At 55.7% G+C, this 17,798-nt stretch overlaps 1 protein-coding gene across 1 annotated transcript; it reads left to right on the top strand.

Moving 5' to 3' along the window:
- The first annotated feature begins 5,677 nt into the window (after window positions 1-5,677).
- GSX1 (GS homeobox 1) lies at window positions 5,678-6,965 on the top strand. Its single transcript, XM_022574415.3, has 2 exons — window positions 5,678-6,117; window positions 6,586-6,965. Exons 1-2 carry the CDS (start codon window positions 5,706-5,708, stop codon window positions 6,963-6,965), a joined length of 792 nt encoding a protein of 263 aa, XP_022430123.1. The 5' UTR covers window positions 5,678-5,705.
- Window positions 6,966-17,798: the final 10,833 nt, after the last annotated feature.

Here is a 17,798-nt window from a genome sequence, read left to right as displayed (position 1 = left end):
AGGAGGCCAGAGGCCCCATAAGGTTCAGATAGAAGCTCTGATTATTGGTATGAATTGCCTTCACTTGCACCCACTGACCGGAAAGCCTGGTAACATTCAGGATACACGTACATCATCTTTAATCCTTACAAGGAAGGTGAGGTATCATTCTCATTCTACTATAAGAAAGCTAAAGCCCCACGAGCTTCTGAAATCTTGTGATGCTCGTCAAGATGCAGCTGTGATACACTGAATAGGTGCAAAGGAAGGACAGCTCCTTTACTGCCATTAGCACCCGCATTAAACACTTATCCGATATATCTAACGTGCGAAAGGTTGGTGACACCAGTATTGAGTCTATCCCCGCCCTGATGGCCTTGTAAGGTAGTTGGGAAAAAGCAAGAGGACCTCCAGCTGCTATGACATGATTGCCACTGATTCCTTCATTGGGCTTGATTCTTATCATCTGGCTGGGTCAGGGGTTAGGGACCATATTAGCTATGATTAAATACAGCCGCGTGTAGTAGAAAATTCAAATACTAGTTAAAAAGATAAACTATTTATTTCATTTTATTTATTTCATTTTATTTATAAACATTTATCTTCCACTCACAAAAAATGAGTAGAGCAGCTCCCTGATCTTCTGGGACCCTGGTTCTTGCCACCTTTCTGCTCTGTTATTCCCAGCATGAAGCTTCTATCCTAAGGATTATTACCTGCTCTAAGATGGATGCTGAAAATTCTTCTCTGACTTTCAAAGAGCCGTCTCTTTAAATATGGGTGTTCCCAGGAATACATCTACAATCTCGTCTTTTCTCTATACTCCCCCACCCCCAAGCTCTTCCATCCTAAGACTAAAGCTACCATTTTTGTATACGTAAGTCCCAAATCTCTCTTTCCATCTCTAATCTCTCTACCCAACTTTAGACTCACATTTTCACCATGGGACATCAGCAGAAGCCGCTGAGGTTAAGGATGAAAATGCAACACGTCCAAATATGACATCACGTTGCAGCTTCATGAGCAAAAGTGGGCCCTGCTCTGCAGATCCCTGTCTCTGCCTGTGGCATCACCACCCTCCCATCCCCTCGGACCAAGTGGCCACGGGTGTGTGTGGCTTCCTGTCTCGTGCCCTTCCCCTCCAACACACACAGACACAGACACAGACACACACACACACACACACACACACACCCCACCCTACTTGATCTTACCCATTCCCCCTTCAAATTTTTTCCTAACCCCACCCCAGCTCAGGCGGTCATTAACCATCACCTGAACTGATACAATTTTCTCCTTGTTTGTTTCCCTCCCTCTGTTCATTCAATAGTTCAGTAAACATTCATTTGCAAGCCGACTCTGTCGGACCCTGCTCTGGCCTTTCTCTGTCCCCATCAGGACCAACAGGACCTCCTACTGCTGCCAGTTACATGTCTCAAGTTCAGATCTGACTCTGTTACCACCCCTGCATAAAGTTTTCTGAGTAGGATCAAGTACAGAGCTGTTAGCGTGGCCCTTCATGGCTCGGCCTCCACTTTCATAGCACACCTGTGTCCGGGCACCTCCCCTCCCCCCTGTAGTGGGCGCCCCCCACTCCTGCCTCCCAGATGCCCTCATCATTCCTTGGTAGGTCAGGTGCCCTCTGGCCCCTCTGCTCCACTGGGCAGGATGCTCACTGCTGGCAGACTGGTCTGAGTCACCACCGGCCCAGTCAAGGGAGCAGCCCCTCCCTCACCCATGAGGATTCCCACTCCATTGCCTTCAGCCAGAAAGCACAGAAACGGTCACTGACAATTCCAGAGCACACCCCACATCTCTCTCTGACCCATCTTTTCTCCTATACACCGTGAAAAACCCAGATGACACCCCTAGCCTTGAGCTACCTATGAGTTCATCCAACTTCTCCAGAGCAGGACACTAGATTGCCTTGAATGGGACCATCTTGCCTCTATGAAGCCATGTTGCCTCCAGATTTGCCATTTACTCAACAAATTCATTGAGCTCCTGTCTGTTTGGGCCCAGGGGAGGGTGTGGTGGCTGGGAGAGGGTCAGACAGTCCCTGCAGGTCAGTTACCCCTGCCATGCTCTTAAGTGTCCAGGTTTAGTAAGCAGGTAGGCCAGGACCTCTCCTTCCCCACCCCACCTCCTGCGTCAGGCCACTTTCATTCATTTTTTTATCCAGCAAATACAGGCTGAGTACGTACTACGTGCCAGTAACTGTCCTGAGTTGGGAAACAGTAATGCACAAGATAGACAGACACGCAAATCCTCAGTGGGACGTACATTTCAGCGGGGAGCGGGGCGCAGAGAGCAGAGAAACTGAGGGGGGAAGGACACAGAGTTGGAAGGTATTTATAAAGCAAGGAATCCTGTGGGGAGGGTTGGGGAAAGAGGGGTGATATTTTTAAGTAGGGTCATTGGCCTTCCTGAGAAGGAAGATGACATTTGAAGAAATATGCGAATGAGATAAGGGAACAAGGACCCTCCCCAGCCCACCCCCAATTTGTGCAGTTTTTGCTGCAAATATATTAAAGCTGCATTTCCAGGAGAAACATGGTGTGTTCTCCATACCAAGAGGAAAGGAGGTAGGCTGAAAGAAGAAAAGACCGGGACAACAGAAAGTTATTCCATGTTGAACTGTCCCTGATGGACACTTGAAAACCAGCTCGGGGGCAGAGCAGGGCCCACCAGGCCGAGGGGCTCCCCCGGGCGCCTGTCCCGGGCGGACAGGCTAATCCCGCCGCCTCCCTCCCAGCCCTGCACCGCCCTGGGGGCGTTTGCTCGTGCGAGGAAAGTTCTAACCCCGCAGAAGCCAGCCCTGGGAGGCTCCGCGAACTGGAAAGCCGCGCGGCCGCCCGCGTGCACCCGGGGAGCGGGGGACCCCCGACTCCCAGCCCGGCTCCGAGGGCAGCTGCCAGAAGCCAGGCGGTAGCAGAGGCCTCGGGGCCGAAGGGCGCTGGGCACCCTCTCCGGGCCGCACCCAGCCCCTCGGTTCCTGCCCGGCCCGCAGAGCTGGCCTTCTGGGGGGGGGGGGCGCAGAACTTTTTTCCTGAAATTATCCAACTCCTGGGGTGCAGCCGGCGGCCCAGGACCGCCGAGCAGGGAGCCCCCTTTCCGGCCACAAGCCGCCCGACTTAGAGCTTGAGGATGACGTCTGCGCTCTTTCCAGCTTCCCCAAAACCCCCTCAGGGATGCCGCTTTGCTTGGGCCCGGGTCTCTCCCGCGCCGAGTTGCACACAAACCGTTTAAACATTTCAGCACAAAACCCAATCCATTGTGGGCCGCACATTAAAAAGTGTTATTCGCTTTGAAGTTTTTGTCTAATGGCTCTAAACTGAAAGAAAATGTTTTCCTATTACTTAATTCAATCATAGCGAAGAGACTTGGTAAAAAGCCCACGGATTTTGCCCCAAAGTGTGACAGAGTTCTCTTTGTGTTTGCTTATCCTCTGCTGTCACACACTTTAATTCGCCTCTCTTTATCTGGCATTCAAAACTTTCTTCAATGACATTCAATAAGGTCCAGAGGCTGGAGGGAAAAAAAAAAACTGGTTATTCCCCCCCCCCAGATATTCTTTCCCAGTAGCTTTGGCCTTGCTCGAATTCAGGGGCTCTTAACCCCTTCTTCCCCAGCTGCGGGCTTCGGCTCCCTGGAGAGCTTTGCACTGACCCTTTGCGGCCGCCTCTGTCACCCTGCGGGTGCTGCCTGCACCCTGCGCCTCTCCCACCTGCCTCTGCCCAACAGGGAGCCCCTCTCCCGGCCTTGGTCCCGCTCTGGGCCCAGTCTCCGGGGTCCAGGCCAGCCCACCTTTCCCAGAGAGCAATCAGAACCGCCATTAGGCTACACTGATACACCCTGGCTTGTTTGCAAACACCCACTTAGAACTGGGAGCCTTGGGGAGGAGACCTTGGCATTGAGGGCAGCAGTGGACCCCACCAGCCCCCCCAGGGCAAAACAATCAAGGAAGCATTGATCTCTTACTCTTCCTGCTAGATGACAGGCCCTCCATCCAGGTTATTCTCCCCATTGGCCCTCTCTCTTTTATGGAATCCGTTATTTTCTCTCACATAAATTCTCTTTGCTTTTTAATCAGCTATAATTTGTTGCTGTTGTTATTGCAGAGATGTCATCAATTATGAAAAGCCGTGCAAATGCTTCGATCTGGGGCCATCTTATTCCTGTGCACTGATTCCCCCGGCTGGAAAGCTTCCCCCTCCATCACTCACGATTCCTTTCAGGGCTCAGAGCAGGTGACTGCAGTGACTTGGTTCCAATCAAATCGAAAGTAAACGTCTTCCTTGGAAAGTCTCAGGCTGTACATTCAAAATGTTTATGCTAATTTCCCACTGTATGGAAAAAGCGCCTGCAGGAAGCAGCTCTGAGCCCAGAGGACGATTTTAAAAGCTGAAGCTGTGTACACGAGGCCAGGCGTTTGAAGTTGTTTAACCATTGTGTGACCAGAAAGAAGAGAGTGACACGACAGGAGCAGGTCTTGGGGAGAGGGGAGCTCTGCCCGGGTGGGCGAAGGCAGCAGAAGCTGGGAATACAACTGCCCCTCGCACCGCTCCTCCAGGGTGAACTTCGGGAAGGCAGTGATAACCGAGCCCACCCGCGGGTCTGTTGGGGTGTGCGCCGGCGGGGAGAGCGCCCACACTCTCCACGTCTGGTGGGGTGTGAGTGAGATCTACATCTTCGCTGGCCAGTCTTCCCTCCCATTCCCTGCCTCTCTGTCCGCGATTCTCAGCGGGTGACTTCCTTTTTACATCCACGGCCACATCGTTGACTAGCATCTCCCGAACAAAGACTGGGCGTTATAGGCAGCATCAAAGTTAAGACTATTTGAGAAACTCACAGAAAACAGGGACAGCGATGGGGCTAGTGCTGGATAAGAAATACCGAGCCCTTCTCCTCTCTGCCCAGCGTTGCCACTCCTGCAGGGGCCCTGGTCCTTCTGCTTCCGACACAGGAAGATGAGAGCGATTCCACAGGTGGAAATCGGAGGCCGGCTGTGGGGACGCTCGCGGGGTGCACAACGCCGAGCTGAGGAGACTAAGTGGAGGCAGCCTGATCTTGGGGGGCGAGGGAGAAATGAGAGAAGGAGGGGGACAGCGACCGAGCGCGCAGAGAAGATGGGGGTGTGCGCCCATGGGGATCTGTGGAAGCGAGGCATTGGGGGTGCAAAATCAGTAAGATAAACGGGCCGATCGCCAACGCAAAGCCAAAGGGGAGTAAGGAATAAAGAGAAAGAAAAGAATATTAAATCGCAGGAGAATGAGAAAATAAACCCGCAAAGGGGAGAGGAGGGGGCGAGGGCGCCTGTTACGGCTTGGGTGGGGTTGACAAGAATGGAGTACATTATGCAGTTCATTTAGTTAACAAGTGAAATAATGAGGAAGCGTGCAGAGTGAATGCCAAGAGAAAAGGCACAAAAACCCTATTGAGAGGCCCCGGCCGCTCCTGGCGTAGCCCATCACATGGCAATAGTCCTATTTAAGCGGCGCCGCCGGCGCCTTTCAGCACCACTAGTGCTGGCCAGCACCCCGCGCTCTCTGGGCGGCGCCCGCGGCAGCAGCGGAGGCGCCTCCAGCCCCGGCTTCAGCGGCGCCTCCGGCCTCCCCGGAAGAGGCAGCTGAGCGCGGCCGCGGCCCGGGGAAGTGCGTGGTGAGCCCCGAGGTCCGCGGGGCGCCGGGAGCGGGCTGGCGGCGGGGCGACCGCGCACGGGGGCCATGCCGCGCTCCTTCCTCGTGGACTCGCTGGTGCTGCGCGAGGCCGGCGAGAAGAAGGCGCCGGAAGGCAGCCCGCCGCCGCTCTTTCCCTACGCGGTGCCGCCGCCGCACGCCCTGCACGGCCTCTCGCCCGGCGCCTGCCACGCGCGCAAGGCCGGGCTGCTGTGCGTGTGCCCGCTCTGCGTCACCGCCTCGCAGCTGCACGGGCCCCCCGGGCCGCCCGCGCTGCCTCTGCTCAAGGCGTCCTTCCCCTCCTTCGGCTCGCAATACTGCCACGCGCCCCTGGGCCGCCAGCACTCGGCCGTGTCGCCCGGGGTCGCTCACGGCCCCGCGGCCGCCGCGGCCGCCGCCGCGCTGTACCAGACCTCCTATCCGCTGCCCGACCCCAGGCAGTTCCACTGCATCTCCTTGGGTAAGGCGGGGAGTGGGGAGGTGGGGCGGGGAGGGACGGGACCGGGCAGACGAAAGCTGACTAGGCGGGCATGGGGGATGAGGACCCTGGGCGTTCTGCGGGCGATGAGGGCCATTTCGGGCCCCTGAGTGGACACTCTGGGTGGCGTGCGGCTGGAGGGACGGGACAGGACACGGGGAGGGAGGGTGAGGCAGAAGGTCCAGGCCCTGGCGGGGGCTCCCAGGACGAAACGAGGGCTGGGGCTCAGGGCGCTCCAGAAGGGAGCACGGGGGCCGCGTGACTCCGGGAGTACCAGGGTCCCGAGGCTTGGCGAGGAGGCACCCGCGGTTACGCCGCTGTGCATTGTGTTCAGGGCAAAGAGGTGGGTGAGAGACCAAAGACCCGGGATTCTGACGGCCGCCTACCGGAGGATCGGGCCCACAGCGAAGGGTCTGATCGCTTCCGTGTCTGCACCCCTACCCACTCCAGACAACAGCTCGAACCAGCTGCCCAGCAGCAAGAGGATGCGCACGGCGTTCACCAGCGCACAGCTGCTAGAGCTGGAACGCGAGTTCGCCTCAAACATGTACCTGTCCCGCCTGCGCCGCATCGAGATCGCGACCTACCTGAATCTGTCCGAGAAGCAGGTGAAGATCTGGTTCCAGAACCGCCGGGTGAAGCACAAGAAGGAAGGCAAAGGCAGCAACCACCGCGGCGGCGGCGGGAATGCGGGTGCCGGCGGGGGCGCACCGCAAGGCTGCAAGTGCGCGTCGCTCTCCTCAGCCAAGTGTTCCGAGGATGACGACGAATTGCCCATGTCTCCATCCTCATCGGGGAAGGACGACCGGGATCTCACGGTCACTCCCTAGGAGCACGCCTCCCCGGGCCGCCCATCCCAGACACTCCCCGCGGCTCAAAGACTGGTCCTGGGACGCAGCACCGTTTCCCAGGCACCCACTGCCAAATGGCGGCCACGCACGGATTTGGCACGGCTTTGCGGAGGTCCCCGGCCCTGGGAAGCGCCGAGAGCTTGGCACACCTGACCTTGCTATCCCTACCCCAGGGCCCGCGGCCGTCCAAAGCGGACTCCGAGCTGTGCACACACTGCACGCGCGCGAGTCCTTCTCAGTCACGCAGCACAGCGGCCCGGCCCAGCGCCCTGCTGGCCACCGGCGCCTCCCCGCCCGCCCTCTCTGGACTGGCTCAGGCTTCCTCGCTTCCTCCCCTTTCTCCACCCTGGGTCAAGCTCGGCCTTTGACGCCTCGGGTGCCCATTCGCTCCCCCCTCCCCCCCTTTACGTCTTTCCCTCCCCACCTCTTTCCTGCGGTGATTTATCCACGCTCCCACCCCCCCCAGACACATTTATGAACGTCCGGGTTTTGTTTTTCTTTTCCTTTCTCTTCCGCTCCTCGAAGTTCAGTCGTCCCTCCATCAGACCTTGCTGTGCCCATGGCTCCTCTCCCACGAGCGAAATTGCCTCCCGTGGTATTCGTGTTGGGGAAACCGATTCACTTTGTTTCGGCGACGCTCTGCATTCCCCCAGAGGCCGGCTCTCTGCCTCTGACGACCCCTCTTCTCCCAGACCCCGGCCCCGCCCCAGCCTAGCTTGTAACTGTAAGGTCTCTGTAATACCAGAAGATATTTATTTATTTATTTATGTACAAAAGTTTAAATAAACTTTTTTTTTTCTTAGAAATCCACGTGGCTCGGGATCCCCAGCCAGGTTGGGGCTTCCTGCTGGGGCCGGGCGGGGCTGGGTGGCGAAGTCCAGCTCCGCTCCTCTCCTCGCAGCTCGTCAAGCCCTCTCTGCACCCTCAGCCCCCGAGACTCCGCCTTCGGCGCCCACCGACCGGGTGCGCTCCCCGGTCTCCTGTCCGACTCGGGCAAGGTGCACCCCTGCAGGAGAGAGCAGAGCCCTGTCCGATGGGAAGGACGGGCGCTCCCCGTGCTGTGCCTGTAGTCCTGACCCCTGCAGCGCCCCCGTCCCACCTGGGATCCGGCCCCACCTCCAGCCCCCTTGGTTTGGCTGTCCTGACCGCCATCTCCAAGGTCAGCGACCACTTCCGCGCGAGCCGCTGAACTCAGTCCTTTGCTGAGCTCGGATGGATAACTTGTTATTGTTATCAATCTATTTATTTTAATCTATCGTATTTGTTAGGGACAAATTCCCAGCGAAATGGCGCAGCCTCCTCTTGGAAAGACCGGCTCGCTTTGCTTTAAGGCAAATTCCATTAGCGGGGTCCCTACTCCCAGACCGCTGGCCGCGATTTCGGGGACCCAGAAAGATTCGGCGCCGGGGTTCCCGCGAGGGGTCCTCCGTAGCCGGAGCTGGTGGCTCCGAGACGTTGCGTTCTCACGGGTTCTTGTTACAATCCCACAGCCCCCTACGATTTATAATGCACCCCCCAGCCCTCCTCTGGAGATACGCGGGGGGTTTTACTCGTACGTGGAGGAAGAGACGCAGGAGGTGCGCGGGTTCCGCGGAGGCGGAGGGCGCACGGCCACCGGAGTGGGTGTTTCTGCTGCTCAGGAAATCGGATACGTGAAACAGCGGATCCGGATTCCCACGACCTCCCCAAGCCCCCCATTCCACGTCCTAGGGGCCTGGGTCACTTCTTTTCCTGCCAGAAATCTCTCCGACACACACACACACACCCCACGCACACCCTGGGGAGCGCCGGACTCCTGGTATTTAGGCAGAGCAAACACACGTGTCCTTTCGGCGAGAAAGGCGCTCCAGTTGGGGTTGCTCAACAGATGCGGGGTCATTTGAGTGCGGGGTTGTCTCTCCAGTTCCGCTAGAATAAAGGTGGGCGCGTTCTGGCTCCCCACGGAGAGGCCACTCCTGGTTCCCCCTGGAGCAGACGCATGGGTTGTGCCCCAGGCAGATGAAAGCCTGTCACGCGCGCCCTTGGCACCCTCCCTCTGACCCCCATCCCCCTCAGTCTGAACCCCAGTCTCACGGGAGACCAGTTCTCCGCCCTCCCAGGAGGGGCCATTGTGCCAATACAAGAGGAAGCCGAAGCCGGGGTGCTTTAAGGCACACCCTGAATAGAATACCAACGAATGTGTTATTATCAGTGATTCTGACGCTTTCCGAGTTTGGGGCGGCTAACCCGCTGCTCTAAGAGCCCTTCGGTAGTGAACTTTCGCATCCTTTAGCGCCAGCGCTGCCCACCAGTGTACTTTTGAGGTTTGGGACCCGGCAGCAGCAGGGCCCCCAGGGGCCAGGTCCATGGTGGATCCGAAGGGCTCGCTTTGAGCCAGCACCTTTCCTGGATTTATGGGGGTCGGGAGGTGCACCTGAGACAGGCTCCCGCTGGCTCTCGGTGACACACCCCCTTACCAGAAATGCAGTTTCGGAGATGGGCTCGAGCTGGGGAGGGCGGGGGTGGGTGGGTGGGTTGGCGTGGGGCGGGGGGGGGGGGCGCGGGAGAGGTGCCTTACTGAGGGAGCCGGAAACTGGGCTTGGAGCGTGGTGAAGAGGTTGGATCCGCCCCCCGCATCTCAAGCTACCCCGGACTTCTTCAGTGCTGCTATCCTATGCAGTGGCCCCTCCTGTCCCAGCTGCTCGCAGAAGCCGCAGATCCACTGCTGCGCGCCGTGTCCACGCGGCTCCAGTTCTCCTGGGAGCGCGATTTTATCCCTCTCATCTTTCTCTACCCAAGACTTCACTCCCCGTCCCGCTCCAGCCCTTTCGCTTTCTGGTGGGCTTTCCTGGTGAGCGTGGGAAAAAACGCAGCCTCCCTGCGGCGTGTGGTTACCAAGGCGGTGACAAGAGGGCGACGCTGCGGAGCGTGGACGCACCTTGGGCGCGCGGGGGCTCTCGGCATCCAGCCGCCGCCTGCAGGGGCGGCTACGGCTTTTGAGTTCCAACACTCTTTAGTCCTCACTCTGCAGTCTCTGTCGGTCCAGACCGACTCTGCTGCCTGGGTTGGGGCCAAGGCAGGCGCGTCTGCAGAAATGGAGCTTCTTATTTGGGGAGACAGAACTCAGTCTAACCACCCTATTTTGAGCTGGAATTTGGGATTTGCAAGGCAAATTGTGCAATTAAAATCAAACTGAGTTATCAGGACGAAATTTCCTGGAAATTATCATTGAGTGTGACTAATCTGCATACAGACCCCTGAGTTTATTTCAGGGACAGCATCTTTCTTTTCTCTGTGGTTTAGTGGCCAGGAGTTTGGATGCTAGAATCCAAGTGACCGGCTTGGCAACCCATTTCCACCATTTACTTACAAGCTGGGTAATCTTGGGCAAACCACTGGTTCTTCCTAAGCCTCAGTTTCTTCATCTGTAAATGGGGATTGTGTTAATAGTTCCTTCGCTGGGTTGTCGTGCAATATTAAAGCATAGAATTCACATAAATTGCTAAGCACAAGGTCTGCTGAGTTTCAATAAATGCTAACTAACAACATTGCTGTTGTTGTCACTTGTCATGCCTATAGCTGTGCCCGGGGCACAGTGCGGAATTATTTTCTGAAAGCTGGAAAGCGACCACTCACACACAGGCTGCTACCCAAATCTCCCACTGCAGGGCTGGAGAGCACGCACAGATGCAAATACCTCCAGGACTCCCTGGAGTCCATTGTTCAGAGTCAGTAACGGTCAGCTCTGCTTGGCCAGGCACTGCCCGGGTGCCGGGACTCACTGAAGGCCAGAGGGGGACTCTTTCCACCTGCATTTAGACCAGCTCCTCAACTTCCTCACTACTGACATTTTGGGCTAAATAATTCTTCCTGTGGGGACTGCCCTGTGCATTGTGGGATGTTTCACAGCGTCCCTGGCCCCTACCCACTAGATGCCAGTAGTACCCCTCCCGCCAGTTGTGACAAGCAAAAATGTCTCCAGACACTGCCAAATGTCCCCTTGAGAACCACTCTTCAGGTTGAGAAGCACTGATTTAGACTTGGGTCTTCTCTGCTGAACTTGGCCAGTCCACAGTGGTCAGGATTTGGCAGCCTAGCTCCAAGCCCACCTCTCTCCTTCCCTTCATCCATCCCTCATGGAATAAGTGGACCTTCTCCATCCAGAGCACTGGAGTCTGCACTCGGGAGGGGCTTGAGAGGAGGAAGGGGAAAGAGAAGATGAGTGGGGGTCCGAGGGGAGAGACCAAAGATGCCTGCACAGCGCGAGCATGGCCGCTAGTCTGGACAGCCCTGGGCGTCTGGGTTGAAACGGTGAATCAATCCGAGGCGTGCTGGGCGAGCAGAGTTTACAGAGCCACTAGGGCCTTTCCAAGAACACCCTATCCATTTGTCCTATGACCTGTAGACAACGGGGCTCCCTCTTCCGTTGTGCGCATGGGTACCCACAAGACCAAATTTTGGGGGGAAAGATTTCAGGAGCCTGGGTGGTATCCCCATCAGTCATAGACACACTCACACACTCACCGCCACCGCCATTTCAGACTTTCAATGACTGAAAATCTGAAACTAGAAATCAATTCTTTTTGACTAAGGCCTCCCGTATTTGGTTCAACACAAGTACCCCTGAGAGTAGCTACCACTGAGTACATCGTTCGCTTTTTCTGAGAAAAGCCTCTGGAAGGGCAAAGAGAAGAAAGTCCCTGAAGGGGAAGGGATGCAGGGGACGTGTAAGAGCAAAAAAGGGGGCGGAGATCAGGGGTGCCTGGGTCATGTGCCCCCGAGCCTGAGCTCTGGGGATGAGTGAGGTGCTGTGGGATGATTCAGAACCGGACTCGCCCACAGAGTCAGGAATAAGCTGATTCCAGTGAGGCAGTAACACCACCCATCCAGGGCTTCCCCAGTCTCGCATGTGGTGATCAACAGGTGGGCTTCTAATACGGACACCCTAATAGAAGCGTGTGTGTGTGTGTGTGTGTGTGTGTGTGTGTGTAGATGCTGAAATGGAAGGAAGGTAAAGAAACTTGAAGGAGAACCAGGTTACCCTGTGGTTGAATGCCCCGCTTCAGGTCATCCTGTCACTATGAATCCAAGCCCTGGTTCTTCTAGAAATCTCCCTGGAAACCACCAAGAAATCCAAGGCCTTGGTCCTGGCACCTTGCATCTTGGTGTCCAGGCCTCTGTCTGTGAGTGGGCCTTCCTTCCCAGCTGGGGAGGAAGTGCTGCCCAAGGCACATTGGCAGGTGCTCGACCGGGCATGGTTTCAGGCAATAGTGGGTGAGGAAGGTGCTGCCCTCAGGAGCCACCACAGTCAGGGGACTGGGCGTGAGTGCACACCGGGGCTCAGATCCCTGCAGAGAGGAGCTTCCCTTGCTGGTCCCGCTGGACCCCAGGCTTTTGGATCACGGGAGGCAGGGGCCACCTCCAGAGGCTCCCTGTTCCCAGCAAGTGCCAGAGAGAAGCAGACGTCTGCCTCCTTGGTGCCCTGATGTGGAGAGTTTGTCGAGTAGCTCTGTTACGGGCTGGATTGTGCCCCACACCCCCAATTTATATGTTGAAGCCCCAACCTGCAGTACCTCAGGATGTAACCACGTTTGGAGATGGGGTCGTTGAAGAGGTAATTAAGGTTAGATGAGGTCATAAAGGCGGGGCCCTAATCCGAGACGACTGATGTCCTCCTAAGAAGAGGACGAGACATCGGACGTGAGCACACCCAGAGGGATAGACATGTGAAGGCACAGGGAGAAGGTAAAACAAGGAGAGAGGCCTCAGGAGAAATGAACACTGCCGACACCTTGATCTGAGACCTCCAGCCTCCATAACTAAGAGAAAATAAATTTCTGTTGTTAAGCCACGCAGTCTGTGGCATTTTGTATGGCAACCCTAGCAGACTAAGACAATTTCTGATCAGGGTGGGGCTCTCTAGACCCACACCCCCCATGCTAACATAAGAATACAAGAAGAATGTAGAGCAAAGAGCACTGGGCTGGGCGTCGGGCCCCTCTGAGGTAGCTGTCCCCCTTGGACACCTGAGGTCCAGCCCCAGTTATGCCACCAACTTTGGGCGAATCATCACCTTCCTGGATCTCAGCTCCCTCTTCTCTGAAGTCGGGGGTGTCACTGACATTGGTGAGGTTTCTTCTTTTTCTGACCAGGACAATTCCCCCTCTCTCCAATAAGCATCTAGATTTTCTTTTTTCAAATGTAAATTAAGGTAAGTTCTGGGAAAAAAGGAGGCATCCACTGAGGTAGACATTTACACATTGTGGGAGTTCCCCAGAGCCAGGGTCCCAATTTCCACGACAGAATCCAATGAGGATTAGATATTTACTGCTTGTCCCCCTCCCCAGCAAATCAGGCATGGGCATAGGACGTGGACCCAACATTTTCCCCAGAAGTCTGAACCTGGGGGGGAGTGACACAGAGTTGCATGTTTCAGTTAGAGGTTATTTCCTGTGGCTGTGAAGCTGAGAGCCTCTGAGGGACGGCAGATGACCTATGACATTGGTAGAGGGAATTGCCCAGGGTGGGAGCCCCAGAGGGACATCTAATGAGACTGTCCAGTGGCAAGACCTTGGCTGTATCTACCCTCCCTTCCTGCCTGGTTTCCAGGCCATTTCACCAGCTTTCTGTGAACTATCAGAGGCCTTTCAGTCAATACCTTTCCTGCTTACGTAGCGGGAATTTGTTTCTGTTGTCTGCAACCAAGAGCTCTGAGTGACTCAGGAACCCGTGCCATGTATGAGCTATTTAGACCCTGCAGAGGACTGTGAACAGCCCTGGGACAAGCACGACTGTTGTGTCCGTGGAACCGAGTCTCAGTTCTGACCGGGTGACCGGTACTGCTTTACGTAGGATTCCCTGGACGGGCCAGGGCTTTTAGGCTGGTGCCCATGCATTCCCTTTGGACGTGCTGGGGCAGTCAGACTTGGGTGGATAGTTTCAGAATTCATCATCCAGATGTTATGGCATGAGTCACAGCTGGAGCATGAGCTGGCCTCACCCTGGAGCAGCGCTGGGCTTCCTGGGGGCAGCAGGAACAGTCCCTCCTCCCATTTTCACACCTGCAGGGAAGCTGTGCTCAGGCCCGAACGGAGACTCAGGACACGACCTCTCCGTTTGTCCTGCCTGGCCAGGCCCCTCTGAGGTGGCTGTCCCCCTTGGACCCACATTCACAGAACTGCTCAGTCTGTGTGGTATTTTGCTCTTAACAGGGAGGAATCTCCCCTCTCTCCAAGTCTCTCCGTGGTAGTTAATAATGTCCTAGAGGCGCTCGATAACTTTTCTAACCACCACCCTTTTTATGACTTGTGTCAGAAGCTGAATTCAAGCTACTTTAAGCTAAAAGGCGTCTCTTGGCTCACAGAACCGATTAAATTGCTAGTGGGACTGTCCTCTCCAGGAGCTCGAGCGAGTGATGGTGTGGGGAGACGGCTCACCTCCCCCCTCCTCCCTTGGCTTTGCTCCTCTCTGTACTTCTGCCTCCTTCTTTCCTGCTGTAGAGGCTCTGTCCTCAGAGGTGGGACAGCCTTGAGTGTGGGGCTGGGGGCAGGCAAAACGGGGCAACGGCAACATCAGGCTCCAGGCTTACACTGTCCTGGCTAAACGGCCTTGGCCAAAAAGCAAGAGCGTGTTTCTCTCCCTGAGTCCTGTGGTGATGGCAGAGTGGTGGCAGGGGTGTCCAAGGTGGCAACCCTAGAGGTGACCATCCTAACCACAGATCAGCTCTGCCTGAACCACATGTCAATCCAGTGGCTGTAGGCAGGGGTGGCACTCAGGTGGACACTACGACTGGAGGCCCGGGAGCGCACAGGAAACGGGGTTTGTTAACTTGTTGTCCAGCAAGGTAAACAGCCTGGCTACCCACTTCACACAGCTGGGGGTCTCAGACACCACGGCCTCCCTCCCCTGCCCGCTCCAACGTCCAAGCCTAGTGGCTGCAAAAGTGATTCCAAAACGAAAACACCAAACCATTTAAAAAGTTGCCTTTGACACAAAATCTGACTCTTTCCTACATGATACCTTCAAAATTGGCTTTCTAAAGGACTCTTACATTTGTCTTCCTCTGGGGACAAAAAGGCAGGAAGGTCTCCCCTTCCACTAAGGAACAACTCTCAAAGCCCAGCCCCTCTCCTGAGAGCTCGCAGGATTACCAATTCACGTTGTTTTTTTCTGTTACACTCTTAAATTGGGAAACTGCACACAGCTATGTGTGTTTCTATCACCTGTGCCACGGTGCCCAGTGCCCCTAGATGAATGTCTTCTCAGGGGCCAGGATGCAAAGGAATTCCAGCTGTATGAAAGCCGCCCAGTTAAATGCCCTCCGACCCTGGCTCCCTCTCTGCTTTGCTCTAACAGCCACTGATCTGTCTGTGTCACATAACTCCTCTTCATAACCTTGGCCCAATACACCAAGCCTGATATGACACATTGCTGGATAACCACAACGCCCTTTCCCTCCAGTATCTTTTAATTAAAATGTAAATTTGCACATGCCCAAGTTATACCAACTCCAGCCCAGAAAGAAGGGTTTAAACTCTAAAAGGATTCTGAAATTCTTTCAACAACTTAAGGCACTTTGGGGATACGGTTTATATGAAAGATGCTTCAGAAAATGAAGTTGTCATGTATTGTACGTATAAATAAACCTTTCAGCTCCCTGGCAGAACCCAAGCTCAGTGGGGCTGGAAAAGCATTCTGGGTGTTGGCATGCAAATGAGCGTGTCCACAGCAGTTACGGGGCACCTCGGAGCGGTAAACAAGCTGATTGTCATGGGAAATGTAGTCAGGCTGCTCTGTTTGAAACTGTTCTGCAAATCCCTTGTTTGGTTAGATTTCTGAACGTCGAGTTTGTGAACTCAATATTACAGCTGAATACCAAATTCCCAGTCACACCATCTTTGGATGCCTGACAGCACTGTGCACACCATAAAGGGCCGTACAAGCAGGCATGCCCAATTAGGCTTGGAATGCACACACAGGAGGCTGAAGTGAGACATCGCCGCCATCAGGATATGGCCAGAGTGCAGACGGGCGGGCGTGCGGACACCACAGCCCTGGCTGCGCCCTGCCTGGGCCAGGGCTGTCTTCCTCCGGAGCTGTTCCATCCCTCCCACTCCCAACCTGGCCAGCTCCTACTCAGCTTCCTGTGGGAGGGGACCAGCCCGTCCCTCTCAGGGCAGCACGGCCTCGTTCACTCCATGGACGAGTCCAGTGCATTTTCTGTGCCGGCGCCTGGCTGGGCTCTGACCACAGAGCATCGCTGTCTGCATCCCCATGTGTCTCCCCACCTAAGCAGTGCTCCTCAAGGCAAGACACTGGGTCTGACCCCTCTGTGTCCCCAGGTACCAGCACCATGTGTTTCCTCTTCTGTCCTCCTGCTGCTGCAGCCCCGGCCTCTGCACCTCCCTGCTTGCCCCCTGCTCACCCCGGGGGAAAGGGCTCTGCTCCCCCCTCCAGCTCCCTGCCCACCTTTGCCTCCAAACTCACGCCGAGGCCTTTGTCAGCTGCCTCAAACCCACCCCTCTGAAGAGCCCACCGTCCGGGAGGCCAGCCCTGAAGATTCCTTCCCTGGAAAAGGGCATCTGCTTCCCAACAGCCGTTTGCCTGTGATCCTGGGAGCAGGTGCATGCGCTGGGCGGGGGTGGGGGGGTGGTGTGTGTGTGTCAGGCAGCAGCACCTCCTGAGGGGCCGGGCAGCCCATGTGGAGAGTAGCTTCCCCGTGAACCCCAGACTGATGGTGGAAATGTGAGAGGGGAGCAGGCACGGGGAGAGAAATAGGTAACACGCTCCCTGGCCACATTGTACTTTTTTGGGTAGAAGTTTGGTCATGGAGATGAAAATGTTGTACATGGTCTTATTCAGAAATAACTTAGGTCCCTGTCTGGGTCTGCCTCTGTGTGCCCCCTCTTAGAGTCTGGGATCAGATCACTTCCATCACCCATTGTTATGAGAGGAACTGTATCCCCCCAAACCCATAGGTTGAAGCTCTGAGCCCCAGGACCTCAGATGTGGCTGTATTTGGAGTGACGGCCTTGACAGAGGTGATTAAGTTAAAATGTGGCTGTTAGTGGGGCCCCTATGCTATTCTGACTGGTGTCCTTACAAGAAAGGGAAATCTGGACGCAGACACGCACACCCACAGAGGACAAGCCTGTGTGGACACAGCAAGAAGGCAGCTGTCTGCAAGGCAAGGAGAGAGGCCTCAGGAGAAACCAACCCTGGTGACACCCTGATCTCGGACTTCTAGCCTCCAGAATCATGAGGAAATGAATTTCTGCTGTGTAAGCCACTCAGCCTGTGGTGTTTTGTTCCAGCAGCCTGAGCTGACAAAGGCATCCAGTACGTGTTCAGATCTTCTCTTCATGCAGAGACGCCCCTGGGCATGGAATCAGCTCCTCAGTCAGATGTGGCAATTCTTACAGGGCTGCCTTGGTGTAAAAGGCCACACGAACTGCCCCTCCTGGGGCTGTGGCCTTTTCTAGGCCTCCCCAGGCATGGCCAGGCAGCCACGGAGCCCTGGTGCCTCTCCTGAACTTCCTGGCTGACTCTGGCCCCTCGCCCCTCTCATACACCTGCTTCCTCAACAAGGATTCGCTCAGCACAACTAGTCTACGCATCGGGTAATGGTGAGAAAAACTATCCTGATAGGACTTGAGAGGGGAATAAGGACTTTAAGCAAATCACCACAAATTAGAGGAAAAGCCACAATCAGATGACGAAGGGAGAAGAGAAAACTCCAACTCGGACCGGGAGGGACCTGAGATCTTAAGGATGAGAAGGTGTTAACTAGGCCAAGATCTAGGTGTGGAAGGAAGTGATGGGAAGGGCAGCCTG

The sequence above is a fragment of the Delphinapterus leucas genome, chromosome 18 (assembly GCF_059928025.1).
Source record: "Delphinapterus leucas isolate spDelLeu-1000000601 "Yukka" chromosome 18, BTC_Dleu_Yukka2, whole genome shotgun sequence".
Lineage (NCBI taxonomy): Eukaryota > Metazoa > Chordata > Mammalia > Artiodactyla > Monodontidae > Delphinapterus > Delphinapterus leucas.
This window is presented reverse-complemented; position numbering and strand designations above follow the sequence as displayed.